A 24,828-nucleotide genomic window follows, 5' to 3' on the forward strand; every position below is an offset into this window, starting at 1 on the left:
GGCAGCCAACGTGGACCCTTTGTCTGATGCCCTGTCCTCTATGGGGTGACTACTTGGACTCCCTTGGTAAGATAATCATCGCCTCTGTAGTCTTGGTAGGCCACTGGGTAGCCGACGTGCACCCTTTGTCTGATGCCTTGGTTGCTTTGGGGTGGGATGCCTTGCGGTAAGTAAAAATCAAAGTGGTTGACCTAACCTTTCGGCTTAGTTTTGAGCCTGAGAGGGGTTGTTGAGCTAAAACACACTTTTCAGCTGATTAGCATTCTTAAACAACTCCAAAACACACTTAATTAATGAAAAACCCTAAAATGGGGAGCGGTCCGAGCGAGTTTCAATGGTCCCCCCAAAACCCTAATTCTTTGGCCACCCTTCAACATCTATAAATAGATAGGCTGCCCCCATTCAGCCTTATCCTTTTTTGCAGGTTTCTCACCCTTGTGTGCAGATTTTAGCCATTAGTTTGCCTCCACTTGGCTGTCCAACCTTTGCAATTGTTGCTACCTCTCCATGAGCCCTTGCAGTGCCTTGGCGCCCTCCTCTAGGTTGTCGCCCATTGTCTGGCGCCATCTTCTAGGCTGCGTTTGGCATCCACCTGCCATTGCCAGCATCTCCACCATCCCCTGATGCCTGCGTTTGACCCATATTAGCCAGGCATCGGTCTCCACACCCTCCAAATGCCTGCGTTTGGGCTTCCTTTGCTTGGCGATAGTGTGGTTGCTTCCATCTCCATTAGGTGACATCCTTCAAGTTGCATTTGCACCCTTTTGGAGCCGCTTGGCATCATCTCCCTCTTTTGTAGTTGTTGTCTCAGTCTCCTTAGCCTCATGGCATCAACATTTTGCAGATTCCTCACTCCACACTCTGATTGGTGGTCACAGACTTGGGATCCGTCTCCGGTGGACGTCACACTCTGACACTTTGCTTTGTCCTCAAGTATTTGTACACTCTTACATTCATTTGCAGTTTTCATTCACTTCAGAGTTGTGTTCTTCTCTCCCTTCTTCTATTTGTGTGTGAGTTTGTGTGTTTGAGTTTTGAGTTTTGCATTTAGGGTTTGAGTTTTGCTTTCGTATCTGTGTCTGTCTTTGTGTTTCTGTTGTGGTCGTACGCACTGTGTTTCCTCAATACAAACCCTAGCAATTTTCTTCACAAAACCTAGCATATCTTCACAGTAATCCCCTAGCTTGGGGAGTAGTAGTGATTACTAGGCCTAAGCCTCAAGGCCTGAAGAACTTGCAGCCCACAGCTCAAATATAGGTAGCAAGCTATTCCGAATGCCAAAGTCCTAGAGGGACGAGTGCATTTCTACAACTGACCCAAGTGTGCTTTTATAAGCTTTTTTAATCTTCTCATTTAACCTCGACTTTAGTAGGCACTGCCAACTAACAAATTCTAGCCTATGTAGATTCCTAACTAGGTCATGGGGATATAACAAATAAAGCACAGCAAGGCATGTCTACAGACTTTCAGTTTTGTTGGCTGGCTCACGTTCCATGACTTCTTTGTGTGTTGAAAACTGCTCGCTATGGGCTTATCTTCCTTCATGAAGCCCATGATGTGTTACAACTTACAAGTCATAGAGGTGAAGGCCCCAATTTAGATACACATATACAAGGTGTCCAATGGCCAGCTATGTGACTATGCACTAGGTCAATTGACTAAGGTTTAAACTAGTAGTTGGAATCTTTGCCTGTATAAATAGGGCCTTGCACCTTGCATTTTATGCGTCTGTTGTCATTTATAAGAAACTGTTTTGTGAATATTTTCTTGAATGTATGTGAAGTCTATATCTCCTATTTCCAATAGTATACTGTTAGCAAGGAGCTCTAAAGGGTTGGTTTTACTTTGTTTATGTCATTTATAAGAAACTCTTTTGTGAATATTTTCTTGAACGTATGTGAAGTCTATATCTCCTATTTCCAATAGTATACTGTTAGCAAGGAGCTCTAAAGGCTTGGCTTTACTTTGTTGTGTCCTATAGTTTCTCTATGTCTTTTGGGTCAACTTTGCAAGTTTAAGTTCTCCAGGCTATTTTTACCTACAAACCATAGCAGATTCAGGAAGGATGTTATAGGTTAAAACTTGTTGACCTTACGAAAAAATAGTTTCCTTTAGAGTGTTTTGGGTTTCTGATTGTCTGTAGACTAGCATATTGATGCTTCCAAAGAAGCAACCTTATGTTACAACTGCTGTGGCTAACATATTCTTATGTTTATTTTGCAGGGTCATTAATCAAACTTGTATATTTCTCGAGGCATTCTGATCGCTCAAAGAGGTTAGTCACGACAAGAAAATTGCAGGCACTTGAACAACGAAGGGAAGCTTTGCTTCCAGGATTACGTCACAATTTTCCTGTTCTTGGTGGCCGTCTTCACTTTGTGAAATTTGAAACTAGCAAGATCAATGAATGCCTTGATTTCATTGAATCAAAGAAACTTTATTCCTGCAGTGCATTTGGTAAACTCGAGCTCTATTTTCATGGTCTTGTTTCAATATAATTTGAAAATTTCAGTATATATAATAATTGTACCCAGTGCAGGCTCATTTAATTTTTCCAAATTACACTTTACTTTCCATCTTGAGACAATTTCCCTAAACTGGACTGTTCCCTCCAAGTTCTCCCAACTCTCAAATTTCTTGTATTGAGGCTGTTTCTCCCATATTAAGGTCATTTAGGGGTGTTCTGTCTCCTCCAGAGAAAATGATGGGAAAAATATGGCCAAACTTCTGATTAATTCATTGTTTCAATGGCATTCATTTGTTTCACTGAAACACATTACACACTGACCTGATCTTATATCCAATATATAACAGAGTGGGGGAGTGAGGGAGGGAGGAAAAATGAAGATTGACGTTGATTGTGAATTTGTAGGTCATGATACTGGCAAGCATCAAATTGGTCAAGGTTCATATGAGGGACCAACCATAAAGGTAGAGGCTCAAAGCTTAAGGTTTTTCTTTTTTGTGAGAACTTTTTTTCTTTTTTGGTTTTACTCGTTCATCAAATGAATATTTTTGGCTGTGATATTCTTAGCTTGGCCTAATTCTGTCTTATTCTGAATGATTCATTGCCAAGGCTACAGGTGGTGGAGCATTCAAGTATGCGGATCTTTTTAAAGAAAAGCTTGGTGTGACCTTGGACAAGGAAGATGAAATGGATTGTCTTGTTGCTGGGGCCAATTTCTTGTTGAAGGTCTGCAGTTAACCTATAACACTTCATTGTTTGCATATTTGAGTCTTGTTTTATTCTCAAGTCTTGCACCAAAAAGAGTGGTAGGCTTATCCTCATTCAACAGGGTTGCATGTTTACTGTCCACCAGATCAATGACACCCATTCTCATGCACACGGGGCAACTTTCAAAACAATAATGAGGCAGCACTTTGGCAGATATCCTTCATGCACTTGATCTAGATGACTGTGAAGGGGGCCTGAAATTTGCATTTGCCTTTTAGTCATCCTTTTATCCTTGAGATTCAGTAGGGATCAGTCCCAGGGCTTTTGGCAGCATATCTAACCTTTCATGAGCTGCCTCAGGGTTAGATAAGCTCGATGTGGAGAGGATTACGTATCAAATTAAGTTGCAAATTTGGATAGTGGACCTATGACTGTGCAGGGGAGACATGTCCCAGTTGGATGAACTTATTGCTTATATAAATTTAGGATAGAATCCCTAGAGGCGTAGAAATGTGCTATGCTCAATGAAATTTTCAAGTTGGTTGGCAGACATGCATGTGACATGGGTTTAGTAGCAGCCCTCTGCTGAGATAGATGGGATGGGTGTAGTTCAAAAGATTTAAGCACAAACGTAGATTGCCTGGCCCTAGCTTGTAGTTACGAGGGTACAGCTTTGACTGTTTCATGTTGGGTGCAGAAAGTTCTTGCAGTCCTGATTCCTGTTCCAACATTACTGTTAGGTTTGTTTTCTTGATGTGCTGGATTTCTAATGTTTTAGATGATTAAACTTGGTGTTAAAACTATATTCTCTGCTTATGCCCTTCTCTCTGGCTTCTATTGCAACCAAATTATTTTTGCTAGGCTTGTCACAAGTTGTTATGTCAAACTTAATGAAAAACATCCATCTCATTTACAGTGGTTTATATTACTCTATCATCTGATGAGTCCTTTATGCGATTTTCAGGCCATTCGAGATGAAGCATTCACACATATGGAAGGCCAAAAGAAGTTTGTGCACATTGATCATAATGAAATGTTCCCATATCTTCTTGTAAATGTTGGTTCTGGTGTCAGTATGATCAAGGTGACTGTTCAATGTAAATCAATCTTATCATCGATGATGCTATGTAGAAGTAATTTGTTGGAGAAAAGATTTGAGGTTTTGACTGCTGTGTTCCGTAATTGGCTTTTTAAGTTTTGTTGTAAATGGTTTTCCATCTATTTAATAGGTGGATGGTGATGGGAAATTTCAAAGAGTCAGTGGTACCAATGTGGGAGGAGGGACATTTTGGGGACTTGGTCGGCTTCTAACAAAGTGCAAGAGGTAGGCATTTCAATAATGTATTTAAGTATTTAGTGTCAATTCATATCTTGATGATTACCTGAATCTAGACTTGAGAAAATGTTAATTTATGTACTGCTGCTACAGCCAATTTGATGAATAACTTAATGCTAAGCATTGTCCATAGATATGGGTTGAAGCAGGCTTACCTTTCTTACTTTGTATATTAAATTACTTTTACAGCATTATAAATTCTCTTTTTGGAGTTGCTTGTATTCACCCATACTTTTGATTTTCTCTGTAACTTTACCCTAGTGGTTCTGATTCCTCAAACATTTGTAATAGACTTTAGAAATTTGGTATGTGCATGTGGCCACATAGGGAGGGCGGAAGCGAGGCGAGAAGAAAGAAATTCATATTAGTGTGTAGTAAAGGCCCAAATGACCTATGAGAACAAAGTGATAAATGTGACCGACCCATGCTATATCTCATTATGGATTTATGTATTAAAAAAAAGAAAAAAAAAAGGATCTGAGCTCCTACTATCCTAAGTGATCCAGCATAGGGTTATAATGTAGGGATTTCAGTACGTCTCTGATAGTATTCATGAGGTGAATCTTCTGGGAATGTGCAATGGTGATGCAAGGTGATAACCTGGATCCATAGATAATAGATAGTCCTGTAGATGTTTCATGGCATTAGGGGGATGGGGTAGCCTAGCACAACATAAGTTTGTAACTTTGTGCATAATCACTTTGGATTGTCCTCTGTTGGGGTGGATCCGGTACTTATTGTGGAGCTTGTGTTGGTGATTTCTCTTGGAAGAGGTGGTGATAATGGTCTTGTGTCTCCTAATAGGCCGGACATCTGGATGTGTAGTGCTCGTTTGTCTCCACTTCCATCTGTCATCGCTTACATGTTTTTCTTGTGTGACTCTCCAGAGTATCTTCCTGTCTCAATTCAGAGATGGTCTGAGGAGGCCCCTATTTGGCCACATCTGATCCCAATTGACATATGCACATTCATGTATTTTGGTTAGATGATGAAGCCATCCTGAAAAAGTCAATGAATCTTGCAGGGGTTGTGTGAGAGTGAATACTTTTAATTATGGTTAATTGACAACACAGAACTAGGAATAAAGATCATGACAGTATAGACACAAGAACAAGGTACTAAGATGGGGAGGACCACCCCCTTATCGCCAAGAGACAACTATCTCCCTGTCAGGTCTTTCAATTATGATGCTGAGTAGCTACTAGCTATCTGCTCAAATTCTCAACAAGGACAAATTTGAAAAAGTAAAAGAATTTATAAAATCAAACCTTAGAAGAAAAAGTGTGATTGGATTTTCAGTAAACAAGAAGAAGCAAAGCAACAATGGATGCTTTCAGATACCTCCAGCAATACCATGTGAACATCTTTATATTAAAAGCAACACCACCACCAAAGGGCAAGACGTCTCTCCTCTTATCAGCTTCACATTGAAATTAATGTAACATCAATAGAGTGTGGGTGGATCTCACATGTACTTTTCTTTGGCTTTAAAAAATGTGTTTTGATACTTTTGAACAGCAAAAGACGTTTCTTCTGAGGTCTTGAACATCAGAAAGAAATTCCTTTAAAAAAGTATGGTGCTAGCTGCTTCTCCATTATGCAGGCTCAAAACAAACCTAATAGTGTCAAAATAACAGGTATGCTCTAATACCATGTCAAAATAGTGTGATGGAACGGTATGCACTCATACCATATCAGGGAGACAGTAGGGTTTGCAGGGAGAAACATATTGTGTTCGCAGGTATCTCATGTAGAGCTGACAAAGAGGGTGTAACTTGTTGTAGACAGCCTGAAACTACTGCAAACACAAGCTTGATGATGATGCCAAGTGAGGAGAGCTGATGCCAGATGATATAGGTTGCAAAACGCCAGATGGAGATGGATGCAGAAGCCATGAACCATAATGTCCTCCTTGCGGGATATGAACGGCAGTGGAGAGGATAGAGAAAGGAGAGAAGAATATGGAAGAGAGTGACAAAGTGTCAGAAGGAATGAATGTGTGGAATGACAAATGGGTGAGTCAGTGCTGTATTTATAGGCACAGACTGTCTCGAGTGGCACTCCAACTCTCTCAAGTGGCGTCTACCGAAGTCTCTTGGGTGGCGCCTTGACACTAAGTAATGATCCAAATAAAGCCTTTTTGGGGCTGTAAATGGAAACCAAAATAGAAATGAAGTAGAGAAAATGTATTGAATGGCTTGGTTTCTCAACAAACAAGACCTACACTGAAGGATCCACCAATGTATGAGAACATAAGGTGGGTAAGAGAAAATATATTCTTTACTAATGGCCTTAGCAAGAACTTAGCTCCTAAAGTTAAAGTCTATACCATGCAACTGCATGTGCAAAGATGCATGAAAGGAAGGTTCAAAATTTTTTCTATAGAGTTAACTTCATCCATGTGTCACGTTCTAATTGCTTATGTAGGTAAGCAACGAAAGCCTCATTTCTTCCACGATATGTATGTGTAAATGTATCCCAAGCCTCTTTAGTTGTCTTACATGGGATATATGGGATCATAGTATGTTTAACAAATATGTAATCAAGGCTTGAGTCTCTACATCTTTGTTGTCCTAGTGAACTTGCTTAGCAGTAGGTCATGGTGGCTTAGCATTAATTGCAATGGAAGTGGAACTTGAAACATCCTCAATGTCACTTGTTGTTGTTGCACTTGTAGCTTTCACAGCCACAACAAGATGCACATCAATTTTTTAATCAATATAGAAGCCTTTTGCAACCAATACATGATGGATGACATAAGCCCTCAATGGATAGTTGGTCTCATCCAACTTATCCTTAGTAGCCAACATACACAAAACATCAGTGTTGCCAACCATTTCCATTGAGTGTACTTGGTGCAAAAGTTGCTTGCATAGAGAAACATTTGCACAAAACCAACTTGTGTTATATAGCAGAACACAAAGTAGATTGTAAAAGGCCTTGCGGAAATGAATACTGTAGGAAATTTTGCATAGAAGAACGAAATAGCTTACACAATATTGATAGTAGTCCAAATGGACTGAAATAACAAGAGTAATGATTAACTTGTAGATGCTCGTCAAATCTTGTTCCTATTGGAGGAGATAAAGCGGAAGGTGTTGACAACTCTACCCAAGAGGTCAAAGCTCACTCTAATACTAAATCGAATGTTGAACTTAGGATTGGAGGAATGCATAAATACAACTTAAAGGGGAAGACACTTGAGAGCTCATTACAATAGGGAGGATCAAGGAGGAAAGAGTGGATTCCATTGCTTGGAATAGGGCAGCCAATGTGGGGGGTGTGGAAACCATGGTAGGTTGGGCTTATGGCCAATGTTGGGTGTTACATTCTTGGATATCTGGATGGGCACTAGTAGCATTGGTCACAATGGTCATGAAGTGACTTAGTGTGAATGCACTAAGAGCATTGGTCACAAAGGTTATGAAGTGACTAGTGTGAATGCACTAAGGGCACTTCTTGGGTAGGCGAGTCCTGTTTATAGGACTCATGGCCCTATTGTGCACATTCATTGTGTGATCACCACGCTTGGACTCTTGGCCCTTTAGCTAATGCATCTGTATATCGGGATGGTGCTGATTGGTGGTATGGGATGCCAACCCTTGGGATCTGATTGTGGCCCGGAGTGCTAGTAGCTCCCAAGCTTGGGGGTGAGCTTGCTTAGCTCTATGACTAGGAGGCGAGTTTGATGTCCAGCCTCTTTTATTTGTGGGTATGGCTTGTGTTGTGTCTCATGTGTAGGTCGCGGGCCAACTTTCTTCATGATATGTAGGAAATGTTGACGATTGCTAGAGAAACCATTAAAATAGCCCAGGGTTGTGCCACATTTTATGCTAACCAACATTGTACCTCTCGAGAGCTCTAGGAGGGCATGCGTGTTTACCTTGAAGTCCCAAAATCGACAAGTGCTATAAGTTATCTTCTAGATATTGTGGTTCTTTCTAAATTACCAAGAAGATAAGTCATGTATCCTACGAGTTGGATCTACCTTTGGAAACTCTAGTTCACCTTGTGTTCCACATTAGTCGTTTGAAAGATTGATTAGGACAAGGTGAATTGATTGTTTTGATTGAGGAAGTCTTGCGGCTTGAGGACACCATTCAATATATTCCACTTGAACTTGAATTGGTTCTTGATCTTAAGACTAAACAATCTTCTCAAACAATTTATCCCGAGTATTTGGTCAAGTGGAAAAACTACCTGTAGGCAGAGGCTACTTGGGCTATGTTTATTGGAGAGTCGTTTTTCCCACTTCATTCCTAAGGATATTGTTGATGACAATAATCATTCATAAGGGGGGAAGTATTACATCCTTGGATATCTAGATGGGTGCTAGTAGCATTCCTCATAGTGGTCATGAAGTGACTTAGTGTGAATGCACTAAGAGCACTTTGGGGTTAGGACAGCTGAGTCCTATTTATAGGACTTATGACCATATTGTGTGCATTCATTGTGTGATCACTACTCTTGGGAGTCTTGTTGATGCATCCATATACTGGGATAGTGTGGGTTGGTGGTATGGGGTGCCAGCCCTTAACCCTTGGGATGTGGTTGTGGCATGGAGTGCTACTAGCTCTAAAGCTTGGAAATGAGCTTGTTTGGCTCTATGGCTGGAAGGTGAGTTTGTTGTCCAGTCCCCTTTATTTGTGGATATGGCTTGTATCGTGTCTTGTGTGCAAGTTGGATCCTAGGGGGACATTTCATTGGGGTTGAGTGCTAGCAGGGGGGTAAGAAAATGTTAACGTGCCATAGTTTGTCAGCTTTTGGAGCCTACATTCAATATATATGACCTTGCCTTCTACATTCTAGAAATAGGTTGGCGTGTGGTTGGATCTTTAAGCTACTTTGCTAGAGCTATGACACAAGGAGAACCCTCCCCTACTACAAGCTACCATATCTCTTTTCCTTCCTCATATTGCCACTTTCTCATTCATGGGAACCATCGCTTGATAGGTTAGGAAGATTGGAGCAACCTTCTCGTCTTCTCTCTCTTCGTGTCTCCCGTAGGGCCTCTCCTTTTGGCCCTAGAATGCCTATGATTGCACCTTTGATCGAGGTGCCCATTCTTCCCTCTCTATCCAAATAAGGTTGCTTGGATGGATCTAATTACTCCCTTTGGTTGTGCAAAGTGGAGTGTATTCTTGACATATTTGATCTTAGCAGTCTACCTCATTGTCTTTGGGGTGAGGTGATTGCTACAGTGGTACACATTTGTAATAGGTCTCTGACTTCAGCATTGCAAGATATGACTCCTTATGAGGCTTTCTTTGAGAAGCCTTATGTATCCCCTTTTCACATCTTTGAGTACGATACTTATGGCGAGGTGAACAAGAAGAAACCATGCAACAAACTTCACCGAAAGTCAAGGAAGTTATTTTCATGTGCATTTGTTGGGGCAATTTCCGCATTCTTTAGCCTGCCTCACCTGTCAGACATTGTCCACTCTTTTCAGGATTTTTTGAAGCATTTCTAGCATTTTTACGAGCATTAAATGCTGGTCGGCCATAATTTTGGCCCCAAATTTCAGGTCAGCTAGTTTTTGGGATTTTTGGCTATTTATAGCCATTTCCCACTCGAGAGTTAGTTAGATTATCATCTTCCCTCCTTCCTTGGAAGGTGCATACTCCGACTCTGTCATCTTCCTTTGTCTTTGATGCTATCGTCATTATCAGCCTGATTTGGTGCCCTCACTGACGCTGTGGTCTGTGTGAACGGACTGATCAGTCCTTTTGTATTCAGCATTTGTTCCTTGTTCAGTGCAGGCTTCTTTTCTTCTTCTCATGCAAATTGTCTTTCTCTCTTTCTTTGTTTCCTTCTTCCGGTTGCGCACTCTCACATGGTATCAGAGCTTGGTATCATTGTCTAAGAAAGACACAGAGGTGACTTCTAGTGAAGGAGACCAGCCTAGACTGCCAGGCAGCCTTGCCACATCAGTGTTTTACTGAAAACACAGCTTTTTGCTTGGAGGCGTCTGCCTTTTCTTGTGCTAGGTACTTGTTTTGCTACCCAATTTCTCTCCTACTGGAGGCGACAGGCTTCCTCAGTCGGGCGATAGTCTTCCATTGCAAACGTAGTGTTCCTTGGTCACGCAACAACTCTCCTCAGCAAATGTACATAGTCCTTGTGCAGGAAATAGCCTATCTCCCCTAGGTAGACCCTCTACATCGACTTCCTTGTGATCGTGTAGCTGCTTTCTCTTGTTATGGGGCTGTCTACCACCAAAACACAGATTTCTTGTGGGTGTGTTGTAGGATATGAAGATGTCTTATCACCAGTTCTTTGCTGACTCAGAGGATGAGGTCTTTGTTTCTTCCTTTGAGAGATGGAGAGTTTTTCGTGCTAGTTCACATGACAAGTGGAGGTGACCTAGCTCGTTTGTATGAGATCCCTCTTCTCCCAGTTTGCCCAAAGAAGACCGGCTTGATGGTTTCAACTACTCGCTTTGGTCATGTAAGTTGGAGTGTATCCTTGATACCTTCAATATTTGGGAGTTTGTTACCCACCCTATTCCCGATCTTGTGGAGGATTCCATGGTTGGATCATTGATGGATTGTGCAGTCTTATGGGATTGGCTCAACTCAAGAGCTCGATCTTTCCTCTTTATGAGCTTATAGGATTTTGTCATAGTGCATGTGTGTAGGTTGCGGAAAGCAGCAGAAGTTCGGACAAAGCTTCCTTCTTTGTACCATCAGAAGACATTTGCCCATTGGATTACTCTTGAGAAGAAATTACGGATGCTCATTGTTGATGATCCTTCTTCCATGAAGGATCATACCAACAGGCTAGAGGACATGAGGGATGAGCTTGCTTCCCTTAGTAGGGTGATCTCTTTTGAGGATATGGCCATGATTCTTTTGTCTTAGTTGCCATCTCCCCAGTTTGATGTCTTTCACACAAGCCTTCTTACATCAAGAACTCGTGAGAAGCTTCTATAGAAGGAGCTTGCCCCACTTGCTTTGGAGCATGATGAGTGCACCAAAGAGATAGCTAGTGGATTCACCTCCACCAAAGCTTTTGTTGTAGGCTTGGGAGGGGGGATGCAGAAGAAAGGGAAGTCAAAGGCTAAAAGACAGGAGAGTTCTTTAGGTTCTGCCTCTGACTTGGAGAAGCCTAAATGCCCATACTGTGGGAAGAAGACACATCTAGAGGAGAAATGTTGGAATAAGTATCCTCACCTTCATCCGGGAGCGAAGGATGGTGCTAAAACATCCGAGCCTTCTACCTCTACTCCAGCGGTTATCCATGAGTCAGTGTTCCTTCATGTTGTTGACTTGGAGGAGCCTTTTTCAGTGGTTGCCTCATCTTTTGAGAGGCCTTGGTTGGTTGATAGTGGAGCTTCTAGTCATATGACTCCACAAGGTGATTTATTGCAGGATCTATGCCATTCTAAGGATTCAATCAATGCTTGTAACATTGTATTGATGCCTATTTGTGGTGTTGGCACTTTGCCTTTATTTCTTGACTTTGCGTCGAGCTCCCTTTCACAGGCCCTTTATGTTCCAGACTTGGGCTCTCTAATCCTCTCCTTTTATGGCCTTATCAGGTTTGGTACTTGGGTTGTCTTCACTGAGCAAGTTGTTTGTATTGAGGATTCTTCTACAAGGGTGATTATTGCGACAAGTTGGCAGGAGAGCGGGCTTTATTGGCTCCATTCTCCTTCTCTTATGTAGGGTCCTTCGAGGCCGTTGTCTATTGTTACACCCGTTTTCGCTTGTGCACCCTCTTTTCCACATGTTTCTTCCCATCCCCCACCCTCTCCTTCGGTGGTTCCCTTGTATCCCCCATCCCTTTCAGAGGGGGACGATCTCAATGAGTGGCTGTGAATTTCCTGGCCCTTAGTGTTTTAGAGGGGGCTTCCCATGATCGTGAGGAGCTTCTTCATCGGCAGTCTTCATCGATGGACTTAATTGACATTGGCATTCCTCTTGCTACCCGAGAATCTGTTTCTCCCTTGACCTTTCGACACATCTAGGATTTGAGAGGGGGTGCTAGCAGTCATGTTTGTCATGCCTTGTCATCTCTGACCTGTGAGCCTCAGTTTTAGTTAGATGAGGACTTTAGGAGCTCTGGCCTATCTATCACTTGTTTTTACGCAGGAGGTAGCTCATTCTAGAGCATTCAGTTTATTGCATTTCGGTGCGTTTTCTCCTCCATTTAGGATTTTATGTGCATTTCTTGGGGCAGTTTTTGCATTCTTTAGCCTGCCACACCAGCATTTTTGGCATTTTTACTAGCATTAAATGTTGGTCGGCCATATTTTTGGCCCCAAATTTCAGGTCGGCTAGTTTTTGGGATTTTTGGCTATTTATAGCCATTTCTCACTTGGCAGTTAGTTAGATTATCATATTCTCTCCTTCCTTGGCAGGTGCACACTTTGACTCCATCATCTTCCTTCGTCTTCGATGCTGCAGTCATCATCAGCTTGATGTGGTGCTCTCACTGATGCTGTGGGTTGCATGCTGGGACTGATTAGTCCTTCTGCATTCAACATTTGTTTCTTGTTCAATGCAGGTTTCTTTTCTTCTTCTCTTGCAGATTGTCTGTCTCTCTTCCTTTGTGTTCGAGTTCCTTCTTCCGTTGCGACTCTCACAAGTATGTGGTTGATGACTCCTTGGACAAGCACAAAGCTAGGCTTGTTGCCAAGGGTTTTGTTCAGAGGGCGGGTTTGGACTATTCAAAGACATTTGCACCTATTGTCCTTATGCCTACTATTTGTGCTATTTTGTCTCTTGCAGCTCAAGACAACTGGCTTATCCTTTAGATGAATGCAAAGTTTTCTTTCTTGAATGGCATACTAGAGTACGAGATTTATGTTTCATAGCCTTTTTCTTGTGCAATGGAAGGAGTATCATGAAGGTTGTTGGTGTATTTGTCAAAGTTCAAACCAAAGGGCTTGACAATGTATGCTAACACACCCTATTCATTGGTTGACAAAGGCAGTTTTATGCTTGTCATCAAGGTGTATCATGAAGGTTGTTGGTGTATTTGTCAAAGTTCAAACTAAAGGGCATGACAATGTATGCTAACACACCCTATTCATTGGTTGACAAAGGCAGTTTTATGCTTGTCATCAAGGTGTACTTGCACTCGATTATAGCATGAGAATCCATCGAGGAAGTTGTAAGTCTCCTTGCTTGCCACATGTTGAATCATCTGTTTGGTGTATGACTTGGGTAGTGGTGTTTTTTAGTGGTTGCATTCACCTTTTTCTATGTAGTGCGCACTGAGATTCTATAGTTTTTCTTGAGCACTACCATGAAAGAAGTGTGTCTTAGTCGTCTTGTATGTGGATGACTTGATTATCACAGGGAGTGACTCATAGGAGGTTGATTGGACTGGAGAGATCTTGTGACAGGAGTTTGACATGATGAACCTTGGGATCCTTCACTTATTCTAGCATAAGTATATCTTGGGCTTCTTTCGGAGTTTGTTATGGGTGAGTGTCGGCCTACTTCTTGCCCCATGGACTTGGGAGTCCAAGTTGGTTACTACCGGAGATCCCCTTCCTAATGCTACCCTATACAAGTGTCTTGTTGGATTCTTGATCTAGCTCATTCATTACTTAGCCAGTCATCTCTTTTGTGGTGGCATTGTTGTCTTTTTTTTCTGAAGATTTCTACTCAGGCTCACTAAAGAGTTGCTTTGTGCATGTTGCGTTACTTGTAGGGGACTCGATTCTATGGGATCATGGAGAGGGGGCCACTCTTGCTGGATGGAGTGACTCACATTTGGGCAGGTGATGTGGAGTTGAGATGCTCCACTTTAGGTTTTGCTCTCCCCCTTGGATTGGGAGCTATCTTATGGAGTAGTGAAATGCAGCCTATTGTGGCTTTATCTTCTATGGAGGCTGAGTATTGTGCACTTTGTTCTATAGCTCAGGATGTAGTTTGGCTTTGTTGATTGTCGGTGGAGATTGGGTTTCCACAGACAAGACCCATTGTGTGGTGCCTAGATAACTAGAGTGCCTTATCTCTCACAAAGAATCCTCTTGTGTTTCATGCTCGCATGAAGCACATAGAGGTTTAGTACCACTTTGTTTAGGAGTAGATTGTGGATTCTGAGTTAGCAGTGGCCTATTGTACTATGAAGGACAATGTGGCAGATCTTTTCGCAAAGCCTCTTCCACACACTTCTGTGCTTCATCATATGAGGTTATTGAGTCTTCAGACACTCTGAGGATTTGACAGGGGGTGTTAGCCCGCCATATTTTGTCAATTAGTCATCTCCTGGTTGTGAGCTCCGTTAGAGTCTAACAGAGAAATTGGAGTGCTGACTATCTTTTCCATTCAGTTTTGTGTGCATTTCTTTCTCAGTTAGTGTCATGCGTGCTGACACCGAGTAGGCAGCCTTTTTTTTCTTGCTCTCCTAGAGGCTGCCAGCCTGAGATGATTGCAATCAGCCCTCATAGTGCCATTTCAGCATTTTTGCCACCTGTTAGTGCTGGTTTTTGATGGCTCCTTTTTGATGGCCAGCCAGTTGGGCTGGTTTTCTGCTATATATAGCAGCCAGCCTGCTTTGGGCAGATCACTTGTGTCTCTTGCAGGTTGCTCACTTCGTTTTTGTCTCCATCTTTGTCTCTATGTCCGGTGCTGCCATCATCATCATCATCATCTTCAGTGTGATCCGGCACCCTCATTGACACTTTGGGGTGTGCAGTCCATAATTGTATTTAGCATTCTTTCCAGATTCAGTGCATATTTCTCTTCCATTCTTCCATTCTTGCTTTCTTTTTTTCTCCTTTTCTCTCGGTGTTTCTCTTCCATTGCCCACTCACAGAAAACAGGCCAGGCCCTTGCGGAGCTGGTGCAGGAGGATATAAAGGCAGGCTGCCAGCAGGAATGGTTGGTAAGGTGGCAGCAGTCAGGAGGAAGATGAAGAGAGGCGGCAGCAGACAGGAGTGGTATGATCACTGAGAAGGTGGCAGCAGTCAGGAGGAACAGGATGCAAGGCAGCAGCAGACAGGAGGGAGATGGCAGGTGGTAGGGAAGGCAAGGATAGAGGGCAGGTATGAGGAAGAAGAGGCAGCAGGCAGGTGAAGAGGATGGCATCTCTTGAAAGAAGAAGGGACTGGCACCATGTTTACAGCAGCAATGTTAGCTATCAAACATCCACTACAGTGCTGAAGCTAGACCCTGGCATGGTCAGCAATATATGAAAGGTTCTTTGTGCATTCAGAACCCCAGTACATAGTAAAACATCTTATTTAGAGGGATGTAGTGCATCTAAGTGGGATGCAGAACATAATAAAACAACCGATTTAGACGGATGCACTTCTGAAAATGAGTCATACAAAATCTTTCTACCCAAAACAACATTTTAAATTGCACAAGTTTGACCTAATTGTTCTTGATGAAAAAGTGGTTGCTCCTTCATTTCAGTTTCGATGAGATATTGGAACTAAGCCAGCAAGGAGATAACAGTGCTGTCGACATGCTTGTGGGAGACATCTATGGTGGACTTGACTATAGCAAGGTGCCTTGAGTGTGCCTGCTCTATTCTATATGGTTTTACTTTTGTTCTTGGTTGTATCGTAGGCCACATGAAATATTTTTGCATTGGCGTCTTCTAACCTTGTCCTAAATTGATGTGAGACAGATTGGCCTTTCAGCAACAACTATTGCATCTAGCTTTGGAAAGGTGACATCAGGAACTAAAGACTTATCAGATTACAAACGAGAGGATATTGCGCTCTCATTGCTTCGAATGATTTCTTATAACATTGCCCAGGTTGTGACTTAAATCTTGTACTAGTTTCATGAAGGTTGATATATATGTGTTTCCACATGCACATGCATGTGTATATGTATGTATTGAGAGAGAGAGAGAGAGAGGCACGGATCCATTACGAAAAAAAAAAAGAGAGAGAGGCACGGAAGGTTTGGTCACTACTATCGGCCATTTGGTTCTAAGAAGTTGGGCTATCAATGCTTCCAAAGGATTGGGTTTGTATCCCAAGTTTGTGGACCCCGTGCAGGCTGATATGAAAGTGCTCTTTCCTTTCTTATACTTTAGGGGTGTTTGGCATATATGGACCATGAGGAATGCATTCATCTTTGATGCTTCATTTGGAGTGCAAAGTCATATAGCTTGCTTGAAAGGACTTCTTCATTGGCAGCTTGACTTGATTGAGTTAACATATATTCTCCCTAGACAAGAATTGCTCGATTGGCACATTGTAGTTTCTTGTGGCCCCCTCTAGTCACTTTGCTTCCTTTGTACTTTGACCGTGATGTCTCGGATTTTATGCACGATGGCCTAGAGCCATCTTGTATCTTGTAACCATGTAATCTTGTACTTTCATCATTATTAATACAATTAGCTTTTATGGAGAGAGAGAGAGAGAGAGAGAGAGAGAGAGAGAGAGAGAGGGGGGGGGGGGGGGGGTGTGGGGAAAGAAGAAGAGGAAAGCTATATTAATGTCTACAAAAGGCGAGATTAGCCTATGGGACCAAAATGTTACATCTAAAAAGTTAGGTAATTTTTATGAGTCCCGAAATAGCTTTCATCTAATGCTATGACTAAATGGAAAATAAATTCTAAACAATACATAGCTGTGTTAGAGATCACAGCTAGGCAGCCAGTGCAGTCGGACAGGAGTGCAGTCGGACTGCACAGTCGGACTGCCACGTGGCAGTCCGACCTGTGCAGGCAGTCGGCTGCATTTAATGCAGCCGACAGGCTGTTTTCTGGCGCCCTATTTTCGCCCAGATTTCTGGCTATAAATAGCCGATTTTTCCAGCAGTCTCCTACACTTCTCTGCTCGTAGATTACAGACCGGTGACACGGGCAGATTCCGTCTCTGTTCGCAGATTTCAGACAGGAGACAGTGCAGACTGCAGCGGACTTCGAGGTGAACAACAGGTTGCATCGTCGAGGTGGAGACGCAGTCCAGCGCACTGCGCCCGTGTATATATTTGCATATCTTTGTATTCAGCACACTTTATACAGCAGATCTTCATCTTCCACTGTCTCTTTCTCTCTCTTCTCTCTCTCTGCATTCTCTCTCTCTCAGTCCTACGCTTCCGCACCGTTGCACTCTGACATGGTATCAGAGCAGTGTTAGAGGGCTGAATGAGCGCAGAATCAACCTGAAGAGGAGTTTCTATCGCGACACAGATTTGCGTTTTCAGCGTTTGAGGGCAGACAGGAGGGCTGCGCCTTGGAACAAGGCTGAAGTGAGTGTGGGCGCGCAGGAAAGGAGTCCAGGTGGTGGATTTTCTGCTGTTTACTGCTGTTTGACGCGGAGGAAGTTTGAGTTTTCAGCCTACAAGTGCAGGTTTTGCTTTTTCATCGCCTCCGGCGGGTGAAGAAGTTTCAGGACGCGGAAGAGCCTTAGCAGGCTGAGTTTTCACAGTCAGAGGGGGCTGCTTTTGCGTTTGTAAAGGCATTACAGATGAAGATGTCTATAGAGATTGACTTGGAGTTCCAGTCGATTATGGACCGGAAGGTGCCTGTCTTACCGGCTCTTCCCGCAGATCAGAAGCTCGACGGCGACAACTACCGCATTTGGCGCGTCATGATGTTGGCCATCCTTGAGTCCTATGATTTGGCGGAGCTTGTACAGGAGGAGATCGACCGGCCCTCGGTAAGAGATGAGTCAAAATTCTCTTCCGATGCTCGTGTGGAGTTGGCCAAGGCTCAGTCTCATTGGGACAAACTGAATGCCAGGATTCGTTCCTTTCTTTTTCTATCTTGTACTACAGCCGTGATCGCTCACATCGAGCACTTGACGGTGGCTCGGGACATATGGCTGGAGCTTGATCAGATGTACAATCGGATGACCCTTATGAAGCGGGTTTCTTTGGAGGTACAGATGCGGACCTTGTCCGTAAACAAGTCTTCTTCGCTGCGGGAGCACATCAACAAGCTAAGGCAGCTTCAGATGCAGGTTCAGAATGCGGGGAAGCCGATTTCCTCCGAAGACATGGCGATCACACTATTGTCCCAGTTGCCGCCACGATTCGGTACATTCTACTCTGCCCTTATTGCTTCGGGGCGAGAGTCTACTCTTCGGTGGGAAGAGTTGGTTCCTATGGTCTTGGACCAAGAGGAACAACTAAAGGGACAGAATGCTTCCAAGTCGGAGGCGCTGACAGGTCAAGCCTCTCAAAAGAAGGGAAAGGACCAAAAGAAGAAGAAGGGGGATAACAAGTCAAAGAAGGACAAGGACAAAGAATCCATATGTTATATTTGTGGAAAGACTGGCCATTGGAAGAAGGATTGCCCTGACAAAGACAAGAAGGACACAAAGGATTCTAGAGCGGTGGTTGCACCCTCATCAACTGCATTTCTTCATTTAGCTGTCATTGAGGACTCTTCACTGAATGCTTCTGATGTTGCGATGACGGCTCCCCAGGCTCGAGAGTGGATCATTGATAGTGGTGCCTCCTGGCACATGACTCCTTCATCAGATGGTGTTGCCCAGTTGTGACCCTCGCGTGGGCAGATTCTCATTGGAGATAGCTCTTCAGTGTCTATTGCAGGTCGGGGTAAGATGCAGCTTATTCCAGATGGACGAGGTGGTACCCATACCTTCGAGGTTTTGCATGTACCTGGCTTAGGGTATCATCTTCTATCAGTTCATAAGATTTGCTCTCTTGGACTTTTGGTGGAGTTTGACAGTACGGTGCGTGTCCTTGATCGTGGGTCGAGGAAGGTTCTATCATCCGGATATGAGGAGAACGGCATCTATAAATTGAAGTCTTCCACCGCCCTCTCTACTCTTCTTCTTATCTCTCAGTCACAGTCAGAGTTATGGCATGCTCGGTTTGGTCACCTCAACTATGATTATCTTCGGAGGGCGTCACGTGGACAGCTTGCTCGAGGGTTGCCGAATATAGTGGTGAGCCAGCAGCCATGTGTCTCTTGCATAACGGGGAAGCAGCATAGGGATGCCATTCCCCACACAGCTTCGCGGCGATCTACTTCACCGATGGAGCTTGTCTCTACGGATCTATGTGACCCTATGAGGAATGAGTCCTTGCATGGGAGCTCGTACTTCATGTTGATCGTAGATGACTATAGCAGGATGACATGGGCCTATTTTTTGGCATTAAAGTCAGAAGCTTTCTTACACTTCAAGGATTGGCTTCTCTTTGAGGAGAACCGATCGGGCCGGAAGTTGAAGACCTTGCGATCCGACAAGGGCGGTGAATTTGTTTCTAATGAGTTTGCTCGGTTTTGTGCAGATAAAGGTATTCACCAGGAGTTTGCCAATACCAACACTCCTCAAGAAAATGGCATTCTTGAACGGAAAAACCGCAGTGTGATCGAGATGGCGCGCACCATGATGGAGCACCGACAGACCCCTCAGGTTCTGTGGGCCGAGGCTGTGGCTACTGCAGTCCACATCCTTAATCGATCCCCTACTTCGGCCGTTGAAGGGATGACCCCGTTTGAGGCTTACTTTGGGACGCAGCCTGATGTCTCTTACTTTAAGGTCTTTGGGTGTGATGCCTATGTTCACATTCCCAAGGCTCACCGTGATAAATTTGAAGCAACTTCCCGAAGACAGGTATTTGTTGGCTACAGCTCCCAGTCCCAAGGCTATCGATTGTATGATCCCGTCAAGCGGGATGTGTACACTAGTCGAGATGTGCGGTTTGTGGAGGTTCCGGCCATACCAGCGGGTGAGGAGCATCCCGTTCTTGGAGATCTAGGGGAGAGTTGGGCTCCCGCTATAGTTCCTTTGGAGCCCGCGTGTTTTGATTCAGATTCTGTTTCTGTCACAGAGTCTATTGTTCCACCGGTCACCCCCGAGGAGTTACCACCGGTGGATATCCCAGAGTTTTCAGCTGCTGGAGAGAGACGAGGAGCGGTTCTCGGCCTCCTCCTCATTGGGCCCGTGACACCCTCCGTGATTCAGGGATCGAGGGGGTTCCTGAGGAGTGGGGACCGCAGGATGGTCCGCGGCGGTCACGGAGGCACCAGGCTCATTCTACGGAGCTTGTTTGCTCTAACTATTGTTTGATAACCCGTGTTATGCAGGATCGAGAGCCCACCTCCGTGAAGGAGGCTTTACAGTCCGCACCACGGAAGAAAGCTATGGAAGCCGAGTTGGAGGCTATTGAGAGGAATGGCACTTGGTCACTCGTGCCCCGCCCCCCAAATAAGAAGGTGATTGGCGTCAAGTGGGTCTTCAAGACCTAATACCTTAGCGATGGTTCTTTGGATAAGCACAAGGCTCGCCTTGTTGCTAAAGGTTTTGCACAGCGCCCCGGGATTGATTGTCATGATACTTTTGCCCCCACTGCTCGTATGGCGACCGTTAGAGCCGTTCTTGCCTTGGATGGCTATAGGAGATGGCCTATTTATCAGTTGGATGTGAAGTCGGCCTTCCTCAATGGTGATTTGAAGGAGGAGATCTATGTTGAGAAGCCTCCTGGCTTTGGATCCTCAGATGGGAAAGTCTACAGGTTGAAGAAGGCCTTGTATGGCCTCAAGCAGGCTCCGCGTGCATGGAACGAGAAGATTGATTCGTTCCTCCAGTCTCAGTTGGGATATCGGCGTTCCAAGGCCGATCCGCAGCTTTATGTTCACACTTCCGAGGATGGTTGTGTGCTTTTTGTGTTGTATGTTGATGATTTGATTGTCACAGGTGATCATGCACAACAGGTCCAAGAGACGAAGTCAGCTTTATATCGGACGTTCGAGATGACGGACTTGGGTCTACTCCATTTTTTTTTGGGCCATGAGATTTATCAGTCTCAGAGGGGGATCTTTATCTCTCAGCAGAGATATGTACAAGAGCTCTTGGTGTCTTTTGAGATGGAGGATTGTCGGACCCTTTCTACTCCTATGGATCCGAACTGGAAGGCTACTTCCCATTTAGCTTTTGCTATGGCGGATGCTTCCCGCTATCGCCAGTTGATTGGATCCTTGATTTGGCTTCTCAACACACGGGTTGATCTTTGTTTTGCTATTGGGCTCTTGGCAGGGTTCATGAGTGAACCTAAGTCGGTGCATTGGCAGGCTGCTCAGAGGATCCTTCGGTATTTGAGGGGGACGTCTGATTTAGGGATTCATTATCCCGCAGGGACAGATGGTTCAGATCTTGTACTTGCAGGTTGGAGCGACTCGGATTGGGCCGGTGATGTGGACCATAGCTGGTCTACTACAGGTTACTGTTTTACCTTGGGTGCAGGTGTTATCTCATGGAGTAGCAAGAAGCAGCCTACGGTAGCCCCTTCGTCTAATTGAGGTGGAGTATCGGGCCGCGTCTTCCACCACATGTGAGGCTGTGTGGCTTCGGAGATTGTTGGAGGAGGTTGGGCGCCCCCAGACTCGTCCTACTTTGCTGCAATGTGACAATGAGAGTTGCATTGCCTTGGTACGGAACCCTGTTTTTCATGCTCGGACGAAGCACATAGAGATCCAGTACCACTTCATCAGAGAAAAGCTTCTGGATGAGACCATCATTGTGGAGTACTGCAAGACGGAGGACAATCTTGCGGATTTGTTTACGAAGACACTTCCCCAGGCTCTACTTCGGAGACATTCCAGATCCCTCAGGCTTCTGCCCTGCCCAGGCTCTGAGAGGGGGTGTTAGAGATCACAGCCAGGCAGCCAGTGCAGTCGGACAGGAGTGCAGTCGGACTGCAGTCGTGGCAGTCCGACCTGTGCAGGCAGTCGGCAGCCGACAGACTGTTTTCTGGCGCCCTATTTTCGCCCAGATTTCTGGCTATAAATAGCCGATTTTTCCAGCAGTCTCCTACACTTCTCTGCTCGCAGATTATAGACCGGTGACACACGTAGATTCCGTCTCTGTTCGCAGATTTCAGACAGGAGACAGTGCAGATTGCAGCGGACTTCGAGGTGAACAGCAGGTTGCATCGTCGAGGTGGAGACACGCAGTCCAGCGCACTGCGCCCGTGTATATATCTGCATATCTTTGTATTCAGCACACTTTATACAACAGATCTTCATCTTCCACTGTCTCTTTCTCTCTCTTCTCTCTCTGCGTGCTCTCTCTCTCAGTCCTACGCTTCCGCACCGCTGCACTCTGACAAGCTGATGAGTACAAAATGATGTCTAAGCCATATACAGTGTGGAATTGCTCAGAAGGCACTCATCCCAAGATCTCTCTCATGGGTCTATCTTGTGAGAGTGCAACGGAAGAGAATCACAAACACGAGAGAGAGAGAGAGAGAGAGAGAGAGAGAGAGAGAGAGAGAGAGAGAGAGAGCACGCGATGGTGGATTCTGCCCTGCCGCCGGCGGTTGTCTGACCTGCGCGTCCTGCGTGTGGTCGTCGCCTGTCAGCCCTGTGTATCAGGATCCCTGCCGCCGTAAGATCTGGGCCCTGTGGGCTGTCGCCTGTCCGCCCTGCGTCGCCTGTTAACCTTCACTCTACCGTCACCTTTAATGCCCCTAACCCTGCCGTCGCTTGTCAGAGAGAGCTGCGCCCTGCCTGAGTTCTCCCCTCAGGCGTCTGCCGGGTCCGTTCTGCCCATTCGCCACAGTGTTCCACGCGCTGGTCGTCTTGTGACTACCCCGTCGACCCGTGCTGCTTACTGGCTGCGACCTTCCTTCTGGGGTCGCCCTGGTTTGCGAGCGAGAGAGAAAGTGCGAGCCTGCGCCTACGCATGTGCTACTCGTGTGATGAAGGCCTGCGTGCGTAACGCTGCCCCCCTGTGGGACTGCGACTTGTGAGCCACCCGTTTGCATCTCAGCCGCCTACCGCCTGAGCTCCTGGCTCTGTCTCTGATCTGCACAAGTGGTGATTCAACATTGCTGGTCTGGATATGGCTTTTATCGACCAAACGGTGGCAGCCCTTGGTCCGGATTTTGATACAGAGGTACCAGAGGATATGGTTCCTTGCACAAAGGAGATGCCCCCTGGTCCTGATTTCCAGCCTGCGGGCAAACGCACCAAGCATACTTCGGAAGCGACAATGGATCATCAGGAACGTTCTTATGCTCAGGTTGCCTCTGATTCTGTGGATTCTCAGGATGTTGACTGTGGGAGCATTTGCTGGAATTTGCCAACACTCTGCTTGGCGATTATGTCCAACATAATCATGAAGCTTTTTTTGACTCTGGAATTGAAGATGTGTTGGAAGCCAGGGTGGACCCGAAAAATGTCTTGCGCTCATTTTCGGTGTTTTATGACCGTGCTGTTATACTCTTCTTCACTGGCAGGATCCCAGTGCTTTCCCATATTCGCCGGTGGCTGCACAATCTACTACAAGGGGAGTGTGTTGAGGAGATTTTTGTTGGGCCCTGAGGCCTCTATGAGGTGTTGTTGAAATCTGAGAAGCACCGTGCTGATCTCCTGTCTAAACTGCCATTGTTCTTTGATCGCCGTTTGGTCCATGTTGTGCCATGGCGCCCAATGGCAGATTTTCAGTGTTTGCTTCAACGTGAATGCCCTGTGTGGGTTGAAGTGGAAAATTGTCCGGTTGTCTATTGGCCACTGTTAAAGGATGCCATGGCCGCTGTAGGCACTGTTCTGGTCCCCCCGAGCCTAAGGGCCATGAATCGTAACCGTTTGTGTATGTTATGGGATACTGTTAGGAAAAGGCCTGCTTGGTTATGTCTTAATTGCTCTGGCATGCATCCTTTGCACTTTCGTTTGAAATGGGGCAACTTTGCAGGACATTGCTTTTCGTGTGGAAAATTGGGGCATTTTATGGCTGAATGCCCAGAGAAGCAACAGACTTCAGATGCTGAGCATGTTGCGCTGCCCATGGAAGATATGGTGTGTGATGCTCCATTGCAGGATGCCACCCAGTCACCTAAAGTTTTGGATAAAGGTAAACAACATGTTTCGGGTTTGGATTCCTGTGGCAATGACTGGGTGGATGTACGTGCAAAAAAAGGTAAACGGTTTAATGCTGGCCTGGCAGATACTGGGCCTAATGCTTCACAAGATTCCATGCGCACTTATATGCGCCGGAAAGAGATGTTGTCTTTAGAGCATCCTGCTCATCCTATGGTTTCTTCTGCACCTCGTAATCAGTCTACTAGGAAAGTATATTCGGACGGTCCAAAGGGCCCACCTGCTAAGTTGGCTTTTGATACTAGAGGTAATGTGATTACCCCATGGGATCGTCGTTATCCCCGCTCCACCCCCGAGACAGTGGATATTCCGTCTACCTCTAAAGCCGGCCGTCAGAACTCTTTTGCCGTGTTAGCTGATTTTTTGGATGAGGGAGTCCTTGACATTCTAGTAGAAAAGGTTAAATCGAGGCAAGCTGTGCCTCGTTCTTGATTTTCTTTTGAATACACATGAAGATAGCCACCTGGAATGTGCAAGGCATTTGTTCTCGCCATAAGCAACATGCCATGTGGACTGTATTGCATGAGAATCAGTGTGA

General features: G+C 44.9%; 1 protein-coding gene across 2 annotated transcripts in view; it reads left to right on the plus strand.

Moving 5' to 3' along the window:
- The window catches only part of PANK2 (pantothenate kinase 2), a 107,341-nt gene that overhangs the window by 20,915 nt on the left and 61,598 nt on the right, over positions 1-24,828 (plus strand). For both annotated transcript variants that reach the window (XM_087690247.1, XM_087690248.1), the window contains 7 exons: positions 2,224-2,457; positions 2,873-2,931; positions 3,077-3,193; positions 4,140-4,259; positions 4,405-4,499; positions 15,890-15,983; positions 16,107-16,238. In XM_087690247.1, coding sequence (XP_087546373.1) covers positions 2,224-2,457; positions 2,873-2,931; positions 3,077-3,193; positions 4,140-4,259; positions 4,405-4,499; positions 15,890-15,983; positions 16,107-16,238 — 851 coding nt within the window. The remainder of the gene's footprint in view (positions 1-2,223; positions 2,458-2,872; positions 2,932-3,076; positions 3,194-4,139; positions 4,260-4,404; positions 4,500-15,889; positions 15,984-16,106; positions 16,239-24,828) is intronic.

This window comes from Lygodium microphyllum, chromosome 12 (assembly GCF_053477565.2).
Source record: "Lygodium microphyllum isolate KBCC chromosome 12, Lygodium_microphyllum_v1.1.10, whole genome shotgun sequence".
Lineage (NCBI taxonomy): Eukaryota > Viridiplantae > Streptophyta > Polypodiopsida > Schizaeales > Lygodiaceae > Lygodium > Lygodium microphyllum.